This window comes from Glycine soja, chromosome 15 (genome assembly GCF_004193775.1).
Source record: "Glycine soja cultivar W05 chromosome 15, ASM419377v2, whole genome shotgun sequence".
NCBI classification, from domain to species: domain Eukaryota; kingdom Viridiplantae; phylum Streptophyta; class Magnoliopsida; order Fabales; family Fabaceae; genus Glycine; species Glycine soja.
The window spans coordinates 232881-252742 of NC_041016.1; the positions used below are offsets into that span (position 1 = coordinate 232881).

General features: G+C 32.6%; 4 protein-coding genes across 7 annotated transcripts; 1 reads left to right on the forward strand and 3 right to left on the reverse strand.

Moving 5' to 3' along the window:
• Positions 1-944: 944 nt before the first annotated feature.
• LOC114386798 lies at positions 945-5725 on the reverse strand. Of its 4 annotated transcripts, none has more exons than XM_028346847.1 (6): positions 5639-5725; positions 5239-5335; positions 3764-5065; positions 2595-2669; positions 1981-2517; positions 945-1436 (listed from the first exon to the last, which is right to left on the reverse strand). In XM_028346847.1, exons 3-6 carry the CDS (start codon positions 5028-5030, stop codon positions 1225-1227), a joined length of 2091 nt encoding a protein of 696 aa, XP_028202648.1. In that variant the 5' UTR covers positions 5031-5065; positions 5239-5335; positions 5639-5725; the 3' UTR covers positions 945-1224. The 4 variants fall into 4 exon arrangements, with proteins under 4 accessions (XP_028202648.1, XP_028202650.1, XP_028202649.1 ...); XM_028346849.1 differs by having other exon boundaries at positions 5239-5324; positions 5639-5722; XM_028346848.1 differs by having other exon boundaries at positions 5545-5656.
• A 2560-nt stretch (positions 5726-8285) lies between these two features.
• Positions 8286-8969, reverse strand: LOC114387646. Its single transcript, XM_028347852.1, has 2 exons — positions 8816-8969; positions 8286-8693 (listed from the first exon to the last, which is right to left on the reverse strand). The coding sequence occupies exons 1-2, from the start codon at positions 8916-8918 to the stop codon at positions 8491-8493; spliced, it is 306 nt and encodes a 101-aa protein (XP_028203653.1). The 5' UTR covers positions 8919-8969; the 3' UTR covers positions 8286-8490.
• A 4070-nt stretch (positions 8970-13039) lies between these two features.
• Positions 13040-13516, forward strand: LOC114388021 (protein MALE DISCOVERER 1-like). The gene has a single exon (XM_028348355.1). The coding sequence runs from the start codon at positions 13040-13042 to the stop codon at positions 13514-13516; it is 477 nt and encodes a 158-aa protein (XP_028204156.1).
• Positions 13517-15905: 2389 nt separating this feature from the next.
• Positions 15906-17152, reverse strand: LOC114387639 (shikimate O-hydroxycinnamoyltransferase-like). The gene has a single exon (XM_028347847.1). The coding sequence runs from the start codon at positions 17106-17108 to the stop codon at positions 16239-16241; it is 870 nt and encodes a 289-aa protein (XP_028203648.1). The 5' UTR covers positions 17109-17152; the 3' UTR covers positions 15906-16238.
• Positions 17153-19862: the final 2710 nt, after the last annotated feature.

Sequence of the window (19862 nt, forward strand, 5' to 3'; positions counted from 1 at the left end):
TTGTGTCAACAAGCTAACAATTTCAGATAAATTAATCATGCTTACGTGACAAACCAACAATTTTGAATTGTTACTTTCTTTTGACGTAACATCAGCAATTTCGAATTGTTACTTTCTTTTGACAAGATAAATCAGTAATTTTGAATTGTCACTTCCTTTAAAGTGATCATCCAATAAATTCAATTTGTTGTGTTCTTAGTAAATTGTTAACATCTTTTACTCTCATAAAAAAACCACATCAAATCACCTACTCACTTGGATCATCTGATAGTATTTCAGCTGTTACTGGAGAATTATAACATTATACTTAAGGTTAAACAACTATATAAAATTATTATTTCATTCTTATTGTTAACTTAACTGTGAGGTCCTCTATCAGTTTGATCCTGAACTTTAAACCTATGTCAATAATTTGTTTTAGAAAGGATCTATTTTAGTAAAAAGTTTGTATAAGTTACCCAAAATCATCAATCACTCCTCAAAACAAATAAAGAGCCCCTCCCTTTTGGATTCACTTCCCAGAAAGAGTCTCACATGATGATCTACTTCGAGATTTCCAGCAAGTCGTAGGGAAGAAGCCATTCAAAACATCTTAATACCAAACAAGACGAGAGAAGGGAGAAGAGAACTATTGTAATGGGTCAGAGTATTTGTCCTTTCTAGCGAATAATGAATAACTACGGCTCGCCTCGCGGTTCTTCATTTTTAATTTTGAACTCTGTATTCAACCAATGAATAAAACTAATTCCATGATGCTATAATTATTTTTATAAATAAAAATGAATTCTTCTACATTCAATTTTAAAACACCATGCTCAAACACAATTAACATCAATTCTTTTAAAAACCAAACGGATCCTTAAAATTGGTTTCGTGAAAGAATTATAACGTTGGCGTCTAGAAGACAATACGAGACCGACAGTGTTTTAAAAAATAAAATAAAATAAAAATTTAAAGGTCAGGTGATATATAGGTAAATAAATTACTATGTATACATAATTTACCTATAAATTATGCCGTGGAGGTTTAATAACCTCAACAGCTATATGCTCGGACATGGCAGACCATACTATGATATTCATTCATATATAAATATAATTTATCCTTACTATGAAATTCTCAATAATGGCTTACCTCTTCTCGAAAATTCTGTTTTTCCTTTTTCTTACCACCAAGAACTTTTGAGATGAAAAAGGAAGAATTCAAAATGTAATCCTAAATTCACTACTCGAGAAGAGCACAAGGAATGCATGGAGGATATTTGGATTGGTCATCAGGGGTTATTCGCTCCAAACAATACTCATGAAAGGTGTGGCCACATGGTAGAACAGCAGTAGCAGGCGGAACGGGTGGCTGGGAAATGGGCCCTTCTGGTGCGTAGGAGAGATCCCTCTTGCACAAAAGGCATTTATAACCAATTGGTTCTGCTGTTTGATCTGAACCAGAATAAAGTTAACATATTAGGATATACTACGTAATGCTCCACAAAATCCATATCTAAAAAAAGCATCAACTTGCTAATTCTTTCATCATGGATTTAAAATTCCTAAGTAAATGTTTAGATTTAAAAACTAATCCATGAATTTCGTTATTCTTTTCCCGAAGCTATAAGCACTTAGAATCCATTCATATAATTGATAGACCAGATTTTAAAGAAAAGGCAGAAATCTTGCCCAGAACACGAATAGGCTGGAATTCTTTTAAAGAAAAGGCTGGAATTCTTTTCAGGTAAAGGAATTAGGATAGGAACAATTCATCAAAAGCTTTTTTTAATTGAGCAATTTCACTGGAATATGAAATCTAACAACATCATGCTCTTCAACAGAATAGGGAACATAGTTTCAATGTCTGTTTAAATGCACCAGTAAGGTAAATCTACCTAGATATACTGCGAAGAAAACCAAATAAATTAACTAATCATGGAAGGACACCAAAGGAAGTCGTTAAATATGCAAGAAATGAAGAAGCTCCAAGGAATACCTTTAAATTTAATATAATTGGAAGCAATACTGGGAGCAGATGGTATAATTGGAGCCTTCAAGCGTTGGCGAGCCAAAGCCCGAGCTAACGCTTGATGGTTAGATTGGTTTGTACAAGGTGAAGTATGGGATGAGGGGTGGTGGGAAGATGAGATTCTCTTGTCATTAGGTGCGAGAAATGGAGCTGTGTACATTCTGGGAGGAATTGCCCAGGTTGTGTTTGGGGCTTGTAGAACAGATTTAGTCCAAGTCATAGGGAATGATGGAGGAACAACAGAGTGAGGAGCTTGGGGTGTGAGAGACAGGGCTGGACGGACCAAGGGAGACATTGCCCGGGATGTATTTGGGACTGATGGAGCCAATCTGGTCCAAGGAGTTGGAATTGATGGATGTATGAACTGAGTTGGTAGAGTCTTCCTTTGTTGATTCTGGATAGTGGATGACAGTGGTTGGGAAGCAGCTCTCTTTAGAGATGACAAGTTGGATGGCCTTGAAACTTGAGCAGTAATGTATCCCTTTCCAGCTTGTATTCCTACATCTGAATAAATTAGTTTATTGCTTAAAGAAATATAAAGTGGTGAGTGGATAGCATGATATGTTTAAGAAGGTAATCACCAGAAGTAGACTGTGGTCGAAGAAGAGAGTTTGATTGCTGAATAGAACCACCTGCCTGTGATTGACCATGATTACCTATAGGAGGCCATGAATCTTAATAAATAATAATAGACCTTTCACTCACCAGCAATTTTTTAAAATCTACAGACATATAATATCTGTCTATATGCATCAAATGAAATGCTTTAACACTTTACATCATACAAAAAACAATTAGCAAATGATCAAGCCTCTTGTTGATACTTAGTTATGCCAAAGTGTCATGTTTCATGAAAACTAAACAAAGTAATTTTTCACCCATATCTAAACTTGAGGGCAGGAAGCACCATAAGTAAACCAAGCAAAAAAGTTTGTAAGAATCCTAAAGCAATTCCTTAGACATGCAGGCGATACTGTTAAATGAACACCTTTCAGCAAACATGAACGATACTAAATTCAATTACTGGAAAATGTAGCTTGCAGAGTACATTTAGATTTTATCAAGCAGAAACATGCTAATCAACTAATGCATCACACTTTTCCAACCACCTCCACCCTCTTTCAAAGGATTGTTTGATTTGAGTTACTTCATAAAATTCATTTGAATCATTTCAAGCACAACAAAACAATGAGTTGGCAATAAACAGTAAGAGGTACCACTTGAGAAGTTTGGGATGTGATCCCTTCAGGAGTTCAAAACCTGTTTGTTTTACATTTATTTATGCAAAGAAAATTATAGAAAGATAATTCAGATATCAGCAAATACAGAAAACAATTTGATAAATCCAAAAAATGAGCCTCCAAGTGATGTATTTAGTCACTGCAAATCAGGAGGCAGTTAATTTATCTAATTATCTCTGCTGAATAGCATACAAAGATAATAAATGGAAGAATGTGTTCTACTAGAACTTGAATGATTAAGAGCCCAAAACTTCTATAAAAACAAAAGAAGCTTTAAAAAGAACCCTTTTAAGACCAAGATAAAAATCATCAGCAACATTTGAAACAGATTTGATGTTTACAGACAGAAGCAAAGGAACAAAAGACTAAATTCAATTTAATGTCAACACAACTGCTAAAGATGATCAAATACGTTTCTGCTTCTCAAGAATGAAGTGAAATTTAAGGAGATCTGACATATATCAATGTTTATGAGCAGAAAATAAGGAATCAAGTGGTAAAACACATACTTGAAAGATCTTGCTCTCGGGTGCTTCCACTGGCCACAGCTAAAGGAGGACTAGAAAAAAGCTGTAATGAGAACTTATCATTATTTTTAGGTAACAGCTCAGTAGGCAACTTATCAGTTACCGTTCCACTTGAAGAGGGAGCTAACTGTCTATTCGCCCATCTCTGTCCACTTTCAAAAGGCATAGTTAGACTGCCAACAATTGGCAATGAATTTAGATCCATGCATCCAAGGCCATTTTTGTGACCTACAGCTGTAAATTCCATACTTGTGTCTTTCACACCTCCAAGACCTAAATCCCTGTTGACCTGCCCTAAATAATGGTTTTGGTCTCCAGCAGCTGGCCATTGAAAAGCATATGATGGCCCCAAACGTAAACCAGGTCTAGAATCAAACAGAGCTTCATGATTGCTTGCAGGAGCTAAATCAGATATGACTTCACTGTCATTCTGAAAAGCAGAAAAGGTGGCATTCATGTCTAAACCAGGGTTTAAGGAACTTCTGCTACCCAGTTGATTGTGATATATATTGACTGGAGGAAGAAATTGCCTGTCAGAATTACCAGTCACATTGAATTTTAGTGTTACAGCACTGGATTTGGACTCTTTGTTATTACTTCCAGAACCAGTGGTCATAAATCTTTCATCACGTTTTCCTATTGTAAGCAATGGTTCTACACAACCTTGATTTGGATTACACAGAGCCATTCCCAAATTCATATCTAGTGAAGGCTGACCAGTATTAGCACTCATTGATGCTCCACTAGGGTTGACCATTTGTAGCCTGCTAGCTGAACCATAACTTGGGGTCACACACATCCCACCATTGCCAGGCTTCTCAAAATTATTTAGATTGAAGGAAGCATTCCTCACATCGACAGGGATTGTCAGATTATTGTGCCTATCATATTGATACGGCCACCCTATGTATCCTTCTGGACATGGAAAACAAGAATCTGTTTCGCATGGAAGGAAATTATGTTCTGCTCTGTGAGAGTAATTATGGTCCATCTGGAAATTCTGATAACTTCTGAACTGAGAGGAATCAATCATTGAATTAACTCCAGCTGGTTCATTGTTATAATATTGGGATGTCTCATGCAAATGCCAGTGGGGGAAAGGAGATGGTGAAACCAGAGGCAGAGGGACGGTAGTATCATTCTGGTGGCGAACACCAGGAATCCTGTCATGGTTAGCAGAATCAGTGTTCATTAAGCTTAATCCTAGCTCTTCACTCCTTTTTTCCATGGAAGCAGAAGCAAAGGGCATATTCTCGTTCTTTCAGTTGTGCAAGATGGATAATTCTGCCACATAAAAAAGAAAGAAAGGGACAAGTATATTCGGCGAATTAAAACTTATACAAGTTGAGGATAACCATAGAATAGATAGCTAATGATTATAGAGAGCATGCTATTGGATGAATCGGTAAAGATAAGTCTCACATTCCTCTGAGCATGCACAAAAATATTGAAATTACCACAGCATTCGCACCGAAACTGCCAATTGACGTGCTCCCAAGTTTTGAAATGAAGAACAGCAAGAAGCAAGCAGAGATGCTAGGCACTGAAAAGAAACTTGAAAAAAAAATGAAAAGTTGAGTTAGAAAAGATCAGTGCAAGACAAGTAAAAAAGTGTAAAATTGCATAAATCGAGTCCCAGTAGTTTCCCCGAAATTTACACCGACCCCTAACACGAAATGAATGATAATCGGCATGATGGAAAAAGATAATATAAAAAGAACCATTTGAAGAAAGGCGAGAACATAGGAATAGAAAATAAAAACCTAAATCTTGAAGAAATGAATTAAGAAGGTAGAATCGGTGGGGAGAAAAGAAAAGAAGAATGTTAATGGGGGGTTAGGGTTAGGAAAAGCATACATTGGGCTTCAGCAGTAGAGAAATTGAGGGTTGCGATGAGGTGGTGAGTGAGGACAATGGGATTGGGGGTTTTGGCGCTCTAGTGGAGAGGTAGACATTTTAAAGGGTTCGGTGTGGGGTCTACCTTCCCCTCTCCACGTGTTCATCCCTCCTTTCTACTTCACCTTCCTTAATGTATCCCAAACATAAGCTACTCACTATTCTTTAATTTACAATCTAATACAAATTTCTTTGACACAACAGGGTCCTCCAAGCTTTTTTTATTATTAAATATTTTCTTCTCAAATTCTTAATATCCAACATAATTTATACTAGATTTCGACTATGGAAGAAGAAGAATAAAGAAAAGATGGTAGATTTAATCTCTTGTTGATAAAATTAAAATTTATTGATAAAAAATTAAATAAAATTATTGTTTGTTTTATTTATTCATAAAAATCAATTTCAATAAACTTTTTATTATTTAAACCATTTTTTTAAAATTATACCAATTATAAAACTGATCAAAATACTGGTTTAAGATTCAATTATTTAACTATAGATATCACTTGAACCAATATTATTAATAATAATAATTAAGTAATGCATAAAAATAATATTAAAATATAATATCATAATTTTATAACATTAAAAATAAAATAAAATTAGAATTCAAAGTACACACAAAAATTAAATTGAATTTTATCATAATATTCATGTCAGTTTCAACAATACAAAATGATATGAGTTAACAATAACAAGTGAGATTCCTTAAAAAAAAAACAATAACAAAAGTGAAATTAAAGTAAAATATGTCATGTAAAATTTGATTACTAGTTTTTCATGTGTCTACCAATTACTTGTCAAAGTCAATTATAAATAAGTGAAATTAAACCATAAAGATAATCATAAGATGTAATTAATGAACTGGGTTGTGTTTCTGACAAACAGTGTAAACTTACACAATCTTAAAAAAAAAACACCATTTTTGTGTGCAAACTAAATGTGTTAGTGTTGATTTAGCATGCTTAGGATTAGTAAAACATTTGGTGCAAATTTAACATTTTTGGACAAAATAATATCATTTTATTCAACATAGTGCGCGTGAGTAAAGCTAGAGTCAATATCAAACCAAAATACCTTGGGAATGACCCAAATATCTTACGATCATTCATGAGAGAGATGCAAGTATTACACCTATTTTCCAATGTGTTAAAATATACACTTCTTTCTCTTGGCAAATGCAAACATACTAAATTTTACTTCTTCTCTTTTAAAGTATGACTAAAACACTTTTTTACACTCTTCTACCCTGAAAGTTTTAAATATTACATTTTTTCTTATTCTTAAAATGTACAGTTTTATCCCATAATGGTTGAAAGTACACCACGTTTTTCACCATTTATATTCGTTTTAATAAAAAAATCTAATAATTTCTATTAATTAGTATTTTTCCAAAAATATATTTAATAAATTATTTGATTTCTATAATAATTAAATTCGTGATCATAATTTCTTTTTTCATTTAATGCATTTTTAGTATTTTATACTTAGTAAAGAATTTGGTTTGACATTTTGTGACATATAGTATGTCTTAATTATAAAAAAATTATAAAGAATATTTTTTAATGATATTAAATTAAATTTCAAAACAAGAGAAAAAGCCGTTGCAATACTCACATCTCTTCAGCGATGAAAGTGTCACTTTTCTTTTGCAGAATACTTTATTGTGCTATGTTAAATTGACTAAGGGTTAGGGGGGGGGGGGGGGGGGGGGGTGTTAGATCCTAAATATATTTCAAATTTTGGTTTGTGTTTTCGTCGTTTAGAGTCAATGCTTTTTTGTTCCTAAATTTTTAAGGCCTAATTATTTTTTGTTTCATTATTTTTTTTTAATTCTTTGAGTATTTTAAAAATTGAGTTACTAAGTTGACTTGATGCAGTAGTGTTTACAATTAGCTCATCGCTAAAAAAAACCATCACTAATTAATGACAATTTTTAATCACTACTATTCAAATTTTAATTAATAAAAATTGCCACTAATCAGCGACAGTGTTAAAAATGTCATTAATGATCTCAAGTTAATTTGAATAGAAATGATCAAATTGATTTGTTTTTAAAAATATGAGATCAAATTGAATAATTTATTAATAGTGAGACAAAATTGAACATATAATAAATAAATAGGGAGACAAAAAATAATTACACCTCTTTTTAAATACATAAACTTTAATTCCTAAGGCTAATATAGTTTTTCCCTCTACGTTGAGGGACTAATGTTTGAATATTCAAAAAGTAATTAAAATGACTAAAATTAATGTTTTAAAAATTTAGAACTAAAGCCAAATTTTGAAAATTTTGTAGAGATTGGAAAACATCATATGATTAACTGATTGACTAAAAAAATCAATATTTCATCTCTCAATATATTAGAATAGTGTAATCTATATGCATCTCTCAAGAGATCATTGTAATTTAGTCTTATAAAATTGATTATATATAAGTAACTAATGGCTAGTAATGGAATAATTATTTGTTGCCACAAATAACAGTTAATTTTGTTAATTTGGTGTAAGAGTTAAAGTCACGTAGCAGCATTCCAACCGAGTTCCTAAAGTATCAGATGATGATCATCAGTTAAATATCAACTAAATTAGGACTCATGAATAGGATCATCAACTCAAGTCTCCAACAAATATTTGAATACACATATACAAGCAAACAGAACATAAATAATTCACATGAAGTTTTTCTTTCTTAAAGCACACAATGAAAGCGAAGGACTTAAAAGACTTTAATTTTGGTGAAGCACGTAGAGTAAAACACACACATATAATATAAGGCAACGCATCCAGCTCCTAAATTACGATAATCATGCTGATGCAGCAGAAGGATCAGAATTATTTGCTGGTACAACGATGAAAGGTCTTGGAGTCGGAGGAGATCTTCGAGTTCGTCCTGGACCGGGTTCAGGAGAATAGCCAGGAGTTGGTGGTGGAGGCGAGTGTCGTCGTGGATGTGTTGGTGGCCTTAAACTCACTTTCTTCAGAGTTGCTCCAGTACTTGAAGAATAGCCTGAAAGAGGTAGCCACCATATATAATTCATATATGTTTCTAACTGATATATATACATCAGTTAGAAACAAATTAAATGTGAAAGCGCACAGAATTAGAATTGAAGTGATTAATATATATACCCAGTGACAGTGTCCGCAAACGTGTAGCTTCTGTAGGACTAGAACCAAGCAACAACGCCTGGAAAGCAAAGAAAGAAACTAGGAGAAAGTGAAGAGTCTTCATCGATCTTGTCCTCACTGATCAATAGACTATATTGATGCATGGCATTCCTCTGACGTACCTTATATATGCATATACACTAGCTTAGGTGACAATTGACAAGCACATATATATGGAAGTAGTTGATGGGTCCAAATCACATGAACAAAAGGATGCATTCCCATTTGATGCTGCTTCTTTTTGCATATACAAAACTTTGAACCAAATTTGCTAATCATTTAAAAAATCCAACTGTTTTCTGCATTAGATAGGTTAGTATTAAAATAAAGTGTGAGGTAAGGTTTTACCTTCTATGAGAATAGGAAGTGAAAGAAAAACATTTTAAAATTTTGAGTTAAAATATGATGTTAAATTCATTTATAAATTTTGTTTATATTTTTTTCATTTTATTTTAATAATTTCTTTATATTTTGTTTTCTTACACATCATTTATCAGTGGCAAACCTATCTACACTATGGTGAGGGCGTGTACTTGTATTTCCTTATTTTTTAAAATTTATCAATAAATTTTTTTTAAAATTAAAAATTGTAAATAAAATCTTATATTTTTATATTTTATATTTTATTTCATATATATTTATATAGTTGAATCCACTGATTTTATTTTTTATAATTTATTTCCACTGACTTAGGGTCTTGATTCCGCTATTATCATTTATCATTTAATTATCATATTTATTATTTTTTCATATATTTCTCTTTTCTTCGTATATATATGTAATGTCTCCAGGCCACTATCCACTACAATTCATCTCATTTTGTATATACCTTAGTCAACACTCACAAAATTATAAGGTGTTTTTTTCATCTAGATACATATCAGACGACAAGCATCCAAGATGTAAGGATATATCGGATTTTACTACAGAATAAATTAAATAATAAGATTAAGGATATTTTTTTTGGTGTATACTTAAGATAAAAAATATACCTATTAATCAAAACGGACAATATCATACTTATATAAATACTGTATTAAGTATATTATTCAAATTAAATATACAAAATATTTGAACATGTCCAACTCATATTGGTATGCACGCCGAAAGCTTCTAATGCGTCTTATTAAAATGGCATCCTATACATAACCTTCGTCGTCTTTTCGTTTGGATTTCCACGATAAATATAAATTGTCAGGAAAAAAAAGAAGCAATTTATATATATGTAACCAAGAAGCAGGTAGCAATGTATAATTAATCGTATTGCCAACAAAACAAAGTCACTGTAACTCATACCCATCTCTATACGTAAACAAACAAGTCATACTCCATCTATCAGGCAACCAAAACATTTTAGGCAATAAAGAATGGGAACGGTTGTAAAAAGTTTCTTAAACAACAAAGTGGTTGGGCTTGCGCCATAGTTAATGAGCAAAACGATATCAGAAAAGCATGTAAGAAATAAGAATATAAAATTTAATTAGAACACATGTAATTATTTATAGTGTAATTTTTTATATTATTCTCCAATTATAAATTATTAATTTATTAAGTATGATAAAATTATTAACTGGCCTCATATCTAATAATATGAGTCAACCTAACCCAATTATCATGGGGTGCAAAGCTGAGTTGGGTTGACCTGCCAAACATGGTAAAATATTTAAGAATAAAAAGCTAAAAAAGATAATCTATGTGTTAACCCAACAAAAAAATAAAAATATATAAATAAATAAATCATTATTATATATATTAACCATAAATTAAACACAAACAAAATCACAACAGTGATATAATAAATCATCCAAATATGTTAATTTTAAAATTAAAAAATAATTATCAAATTAACAGGTCAACTCATCCCAACATTAATGAGTTGCATTGAATTGAGCTCAGGTTGATGGGTTAAATGATAAAACCCGCCAATTTAGAAAAATAAATCGGAAAAACTTTTGAGAGATAGCTTGTACTGAGTTTTTATTTAATTTTATAAAAAAAATTATACTTGAGACATAAACTTAATATCATTAATTAAGTTAAAACAATTCACATTGATGCAACTATATACTTGGCCGTGTTACTTATTATTATTATTATTATTATTATTATTATTATTATTATTATTATTATTATTATTATTATTATTATTATTATTATTATTATTATTATTACTTTGTTGTGTATATCTATATTTTGTTGTATATCTATATTTTTTGTTTTTAATTATTTTGGAAGATTTTTTTATTACGTGATCTCGCATGTACTTTCTTGAACATTGTCTCAAAAGCTTGATCATAATTTTTTTTTATTTCTTTAAAACATATTATTAAACAACAATATATATGATAAATTATATATTTTAACATTTATAACTAATATTTAAATTTCTTTTATTAATATTGTTAAACTTGCCAAAGTTAAGAAGAAAAACACAATGATGCATATGACGAATAAAGCAAGTGCAACTACATTTGGTAGATATCACTCTCTCGTACAAACCACAAATGACTCTTAAGGTTTGTTGAACTAACCGATCTCACTGATGAAGTGTAAGTGTGAAACACAAAAAGCTACTGTCCTATTTGGATATCACTTTGAAGTCAAAAGAAAAACCAAAGGTGGGTTTGGGTTTCGAAAGTATTTCTTATTTTCATTTCTTCGAAATTTTAACCTTTTAAAATTTTAGTTTTTAGAAATACATTTGCATTCATTTGTTGTTTTCATCTTTGGGTACTCCATTAATTTTCTGAAATGAAGGTCAACAGTATTTTTTGGTTCTAATTAATGTGTTATCCAGGGGGGAGAATGTTAACATGCAGAGAGTCAATATTTTGAACAATTCATACATAAACAGTGTTTGTAGAAAAATCAATCAAAAACTAAAAGTAAGAAACATTAAAATAACTTTATCATAAACCTCAAGAATAAAGATGCATAGACACTTCTACTTGACACCTTAAGAGAGAAGAGAAAAAAATGTAAATATGAATATAATAGGTGATATGATTTGATAAGAAAATAGAGATAGAGAAAAAATAAGAATATTAACTAGAAGTATATGATATGTGTGTGTGAAAAAATCACTCAAACTTCAATAGACTTTATCCAATATTTTTAATGTAATAACATTTTTTTTGTAATGGATGTGATAACATTTGGCATATAAAGAATGTATAATACATATATTTTTTATCATTGAGTGAAATTTAAGTAGATATTGGTTAATAATAAATAGAGTTCTTAAAAAATAGAAAGATGAAACTCACATTTTTAGTAATATATATTATGTAATTAATATAAAATATTTATCAATTTTATTGATAAATAATATTACTTATAGTGATTTTAGTAACTCAAATAGAATTATCTAATAAAAATATTTGGTATAATATATATATATATATATATATATATATATATATATATATATATATATATATATATATATATATATATATAAAAGTTTGTCCAACCAGACTCATGTCTAAATATCATTACTTATTAAAATATTAGTAACTCAAGTCAAATAAACAATGTGTCATTTTTCAGATACAAAACTGTGAATTAGAGACCGGATGGCACGTGTATTAAGGCGTTATCCATCCACCACACTACTCGGGCATTTTACAAATTACAAGTCCCACTTCTACCATCTATGATGAAACAGTGAAACCAAACAAACAACTACGTCCAGAGTCCAGACATCTTAAAATTGTCAACTTGGTTTGCACACATTGCTATGTGCCTAAGTGACGTTTATGACAATCACATTGCCTTGCACAAAAAAAAATCTGTGTTATTTAAAATGTCAACTGAGGCTGTGTATGTGAGTGCGCCACTGTTGAAAGCATCCGCAAAGATTGCAAGCTGCGTTGGATATGTCATGCGCAAAATATTATATATGTCCATGTTCATCCATTAATTAGTACCAATTTACTCTCTCTAACTAGCACCAATTGGGTTGAGAGTCTACTCATCACCTAATGAAAGTTTTCCATGATGCAAGCATTTCCTACCTTGACTCACACCACACTGCGTAATGTCAAACACCTGAGGCTGAGTTGTAGTATTCTCATCCTCAACGCCCCAAATGGGTGGCAGTAACACACTGGGAGGAAGAATCTCATACAAAAGGTGCTATATTTTTATTACTAATTAACCAGTGTTTACGACCAATAATACAGCATGGTTTTCTTACAAACCTTGTTCTTCCTTTTACTTGTTGTAACAACATTTGGTCACTCCATAACTCCAAGGCGCCACCATCCCCACTCTTCTCATTCTTTGACCACAGATAAATCTGTTCTTCTGGAATTTAGAAAAACAATCATATCAGACCCGCATTCCTCACTTGCTAACTGGGACGAAGCTGTTCATGTGTGCAACTTCACGGGTGTTGCATGTGACAAATTCCATAACCGTGTTACACGACTAATCCTATATGATAATGGTCTAGTGGGGCTGCTTTCACCCGTTCTTTCCAATCTCACTGGACTGCACTACCTTGAGATTGTTCGCAGTCACTTATTTGGCCTTATTCCACCTGAATTTTCCAACTTCAGACGCCTTCACAGCATCACTCTCGAGGTGAATAACTTGCATGCATGGCTCGATACCAGAGTCCTTTTCCCTGCTTTCCAAGCTTTACTAGTTTATCATTAAGAAAAATAACATATCAGGTTCAGTTCCTCCATCTCTCTTTTCCAACTGCACTCTGCAAGACGTTGTGGACTTTCCAGCAACTCATTAAAACTGGTTGATAACTATAAAATATAAGTTAATTTGATAGTCAATTTGGATTAATAAATGGATGTAATTTCTTTATTTTATTAGTGTTTTTAATGAAATAATGAATAAATTAACATTTTTACTATTTTTTATTAGCAAAATTTAAAAAAAGATTTCAAGTGCTTTAGAGGAAAAATTGATGCAAAAATCAGAAGAAAAAGTCTTGAAGAAAAAATGAAAAGTTTGTTTAGCGCGTAAGACAGGCCCACGAAAAAGCTCAAAGACGCGCTTAGCAAGAAAGCTCGTGTTAGCATGGAAAGTACGTTATCTGGTGTCTGTACAAGGAGGAGGAAACAGAAGGAAAATACAACCCACACGCTTGGTCTATCCCTTAGGGAAAATCCTATCTCTTTAATCATTTCTCATTTTCTTGTTATTAGTCATCTATCACCTTCTTCCATCCACATCAACCCCTTAAAGTGTAAAAGTCTCTCATGACAATGAAAGGCTAAACCCCCCCTCAATTGAAGTCTAGCCGCCAATCTCAATTTCTATTGTTCTCTTATGCTTTTCTATTTTTATCATGTGGTTTGGCCATCCATACATATGTTTTTAGGTATTATTCATTGAAAAATGATAATGTCTAAAGAAATGGGAAAGAACATCTCAACATTGCATTGCTAGGGATAGAATGACTCTGTTGTGCCTCTGCATATATCTTTATAATTAATGTTGTTTATGATTTCATCTTTGCAAAAAAATTTGAGAGAGAGAATACATAAATTAGGTTTTTCATCGTGAGAGATACGAGTTGAGCATATTAATAGATGTGGGTGAAATTGGAAAATCAGTTAATAGATAAAAATATGAATTTTGTCTCAATGGTAGTTAGGCATGCTAGACTCCAACATTATCCCATTTTGCATTCATCTTTTGCATTTAAGTTATTGTTTAATTTTCTTGTTATCTTTTTTCTTTTGCCCTTTTACCCTCAAATTTCACACTTACAATTTTTTTTTCCTTGTCTACTTCTGTTGCTCACAATTTGGCTATTTCCTAACGCAACTATAAACAAAGTTCTATTGGATTCGACACTCGATCTTCCGTTTTAATATTTACTACTTATAATATAAAATTGGTACACTTATCAATCGGTTAACAAATTTTTGGCATCGTTGTCAAAGAGTTTGATTTTCCTACTTGGTTGCTTACATATCCCAATTTAAGAGCAATTATTTTTTTTATTTTATTTAAATTTTGTTTTATCTATTAATTTTTTTAGTTGCTTTATTTTATTTAAAAAAAACATTTTTAATTTTTCTTTATTCACTCTTATTTTATTCTTTTTTTTAAAAAAATTATTTTTAAAAAAATTTAAAAATAATATATATATATATTCGGTAGAGCTTTAAAAAACATGTATAAAGGAACCGGATTTAGCAGCCATTGGTCATGTGTCATATGTCATGATTCTCTTGTTTTCTTTTACAATGAAGTAAAGCAAGCGTCTGCATGTTCTTTCGTTGAAACTCGTTAAAGAATCCAAAATCTATTCGGTAGATCTCTCTCCGTTGATCAAAGCACGTATATATAATAGTGTAGTGTGTTGAGAGAACATTAATTCCTCTCCAAGTACAGCTGCTCCAATGGGGATAAGATTTCTTACATGGTTCCTCTTTGTTTCATGTACTCAAGCCATTTCAAGTTCAGAACAGACACTTGCAAATGCAAGCCCCTCCAACTCCAAGACTCCTTAAATTGTAGATATCCTCCTCAACAGATTATAATATTATTTGAATTTCCAACTGCAGACAAGTATGGAATCATAACTGAGGACACAAAAGTTGAGAACAAGCACGATCTATCTCATGGCTCAAGAACACAGAGAGGAAAAGGAGCATACGGGGGACAAGATGTCAATCACAACTCTGCCACATCATTTTTACCATGCATATCAACTCTATCTGTAGCCCTCCCTTTAATGCGAGTACTTCCCTTCTACTTGCTCTAATGACTAAGATTATAATGTATAATATTCTTACTTACTCACTATGAGAATATTTTTGTAATAATTCAATTTTGCTTAATCCCGTTATCAGGACTTTTGTATGAACTTGTAATATTAGTGGATGCTTATAATTATGCCAATCCAAGTTTCCACCACACAAAGACGCAAATCATTGATAAGTTAAAGTGCTTTATCAGCTCCCAAAGCTATCCCCCGCTAACTTTGTAATGCAAATTACTATTGCCAAAATGAAATGTCGAAAAAAAGCAATCATGTGAAAGGAAGAGGCGGAAGAGTATCTGGACGCTAGAACAATGAAAGTTGAAACTATATATGGGCTTCAAACTTGATAATTAATATCATTCTTCATTACTCATCACAATATAGAGAAAAAATACACCAAGCATTCAGAAATGCAATCAAATATCCTGGGATGGTGAAGGGGAGACGGTTTGTGCTGACTCACAAATCTGGTCCACATGTGACATCAAGTCGATAATACACTTGGTTCAAAGCTCGTTTGTGCTTACGGATTATCACGCTTTGCCAAGGCATAGACTATCATCAATATTGTGTAACCTGAGATATTTATACGGTTCATGAAAAAAATACTTAAACTAAGAAATAAAACATCACTTCAAAAACACTTCAAATATCATAAAACAATTCCTGAAACACTTTCATTTGCTCAGGGGGCAGAGCGATTGCCACAGACATGCTCCCATCATTTGTTGAGCTTGGAATTATGAAAGATAGTCCCTCGTATGCAATCCCACCAGGTCCCATGAAAATGGGTCTTCCCCAACCAAAGTCAGCATCATGGATTGGAAGCCTTGCCCAGCTAGTGATACCAAGATTTGGACACCTAAAGGTATGTGCTCCACGAACAAGAACTTTTAGATCAGGCTGCAGCTCTAGATAGTCAAGAGCCGATCTCAAATATTCGTTGTCCATTCGTATTAATGCGTCATGGATTCTGCTAGCAGCAAACCATGTTGGTTTTGACATGAGATCACCAGCCACTGCTATAGGAGTGGTGGTGAAGATGACATTGCCAAAGTAACCAGGGGTGAGGGGAGGTTGCAGCCTTGCCCGTCCATCAGTTGCAATGTACAATTTGGTTTCTTGGTCATCAGGAAGTGCTCTTGCCTTGCACACACTTCTCCATACATGACCAGCCAACATCTCATAAGAGCTGTAGCTGATTCTGTTGCCATCTTCTCTGGACTTACCCTTGAGGGTGCTCAGTTGGTCACGGGTCAATTTGACAGTAGAGACGGCCACAGCACTGTCAGAGCCTACTGGTTTTGAGGATTGCAGTTGCTGCTGCAGGGGAGTCTTCATGGCTGGTGGGGGCTTGTATTCAATGTGATCAAAAACAGGATGAGGTGGATCCCGGGCACGGAGTAGTGTCCTGTCAATGAATGGGGGGAGGGAAATATCCAAGCCACGGGCAACATCTGACCATGCATTGATAAAGTGAAGACCAGATGCTCCGTCTGCTACATGGTGTTGCATGCCAACACCTAATGAGACCCCTCCACATTTGAAATATGTTACCTGTACACAAGTTGAAAGATTAATTATTTCTTAAAATATGACAACTGCAACCTAAGATTAATTCTTGAATTGATAATGTTGTTAAATACTAAGGTCAGATAGCAATGCTAGCAAATAAGCCAATTAAAAGTTAATAATATTATTAGTTGAAACTTGAAAGTTTACAAACTAATTTCTTAACCTGCACCCTAAGGTTAACAAGAAAAAAAAATACTTTTAGCATTTTCTTCACCTAAGTCAATGCAACTACTGTTCCCTCTTAAATACTCCCAGATGTGTGAAATTCTAATGCATTTAATGTGTATTGTTGCCCGTGTCATTAAATGCTTCAAGGAAATTCAAAGCTTCTGCCTACATCAGCAGTTTAATCAATCTTATACTAGTATTTTCCACGAATTCGTGAATCTTATCCAACATCAACATCAACATCAACATCATGGCAATTTCGTCAAGAGAAACGGCTACTAATTTATCACATCAATAAAGGTTTGAGCATTAATTTATCATAACAAGGAAAACAAACCTTTCTGGTAGACCTAACCTTAGTTGATGCTATGCATTTCTTAAATTAATATGTACTTTATTAAAATTAATTTAAGTTCTTAGTCTGTTTTCTTTTTTAAGAAAATAGCATATGATTCTTAGCTTAAAAGTTATTTAAATTCCTATTTTTTATATTTTTATAATCTATTTTAGGATTATTTGTATATATTATTTTCATGACTTGTGAAGGAAACCTCTAAAATTGTGCTAACGTTTACGGTGAAGAATTTGGGTAGTTTATGTGAGATAATGAGGGTGGTTGTTCAGCTATCAGTGGTTGCTTATTAGTTTGTTATTTTTTATTAATTGTTTGACCAAATTTTTAGGATTAATTATTTTATTTTTAGTTATTTAGTAGTTGTTATGTTCCTGATTGGTTATTAGTTAAGAAATTAGTTATTATGACTTCTTTTTGTATTTAAACATTTAAATAGATTATCCTTCAATAAAAAAAAATATTTATCTTCCTTAATGTTGTGAGTTAAGCTTATTTTACATATTGATAGAGTCTCTTTCTTAAGGAGGACATGTGAGTGAAATCCATAAAAAAAAATAAAGGCATAAACACAGCACTAGCACTCCCTGTGTACAGTGACAATTATCAAATCTAGACAATGAGAATGGGGGCACATTTGGTGGCATGATCTGTGGGAAGCTATTGAGAAAGGCTACGAAGTTCTTTCCTTACCAACTAATCCAACAATGGCTCAGATAAAAAATCAAAAAGAAAGGAAAGCAAGAAAGTCAAAAGCAAGAGCTACTTTGTTTGCTGTTGTCTGAAAAGAAATTTTCACTAGAATCATGACCATCAAATCAGCATATGAAATCTGAAGTTTCCTCCAGAACAAATACAAAGGAGATGAAATGATTAAAGGAATGCTAGCCCTAAATTTGGTTAGAGAATTTGAGATGCAAAAAATGAAGAAGTCCAAAACAATTAAAGAGTATGCTAACAAGCTTCTTAGCCTTGCTAACAAAGTAAGATTGTTTGGTTCTAATTTTTTTGACTCAAGAATAGTTGAGAAAATACTGGTGATTGTCCCTGAAAGATTTGAGGCTACTATTACATCCTTGAGAATACTAAAGATATGTAAAAACTTACCTTGGCAAAACTTGTAAATGCTTTACAAGCCCAGGAGCAAAGAAGAAAAATAAGGGTTGAGGGTTCTCTAGAATGAGCATTACAGGCTAAATAGCAAACTAACCAAGTAGAGAAAAGCAAGTGGAAGAAACACAAGAAGAAAAATTTCAACACTCAAGAAGTAGCAGCTAACACTAGCAACAATAATGGAGACAACAAAGGATTTCCTCCTTGCAAGCACTGTGGCAGAATGGGTCATCCAACTTTCAAATGCTGGAGAAGACCTAATGTTAAGTGTGAAAAGTGCAACAAGTTGGAGCATCATGTGAGAATTTGAAAAAGCAATTTTCAACAAAAGAATGTGGCTCAAGTTGCAAATCAACAAGAAGAATAACAATTGTTTGTCGCAACATATTTTACAACAACAACTCAAGTGAATGTTGGCTAGTGGATAGTCGCCACATGACCCACGATCAAGAGCTTTTCAAAGAATTGGACAAATCACAGGTATCAAAAGTTAGAACTGGCAATGGTGATTTTATCACTCTTGAAGGAAAGGAAATTGTAGCCATTGAAAGTTGTGCTAATACAAAATTAATTTATAATATTCTGTATGTACCTGAGATTCATCAAAACTTGATAAGTGTGGGACAATTGATTGAGAAGGGGTTTAAAGTCATTTTTGAAAATAAGCACTATTTGATTAAAGATGTCAATAACAAGAAAATTTTCAATATCAAAATAAGAGGCAAAAGTTTCTCATTTGATCAATTGAAGGAGGAGCAAGCAGCCTATCCAGTTACTATAAACAATACAGAAGTCTGGCACAAAAGATTGGGCCATTTTCATCATGCAGTTGTTGAGGAACAATGCGCAATCTCACTCGACCATTATGCAACGAATGCTTTAAATAATGCAGATTCTGCAATGAAGAGAGCATCATTAGTGTATTTAAAAGAAATGGACCAATGACTTTCATCCTCTGAAGTCTTAGAAAGTTAAAAAGATGGAGTTGGAGATTGAATCACAATTTATGAATGAAGCTCGTTTAGAATTGAATAATACTATTGAGCATTCAATCCAAAATG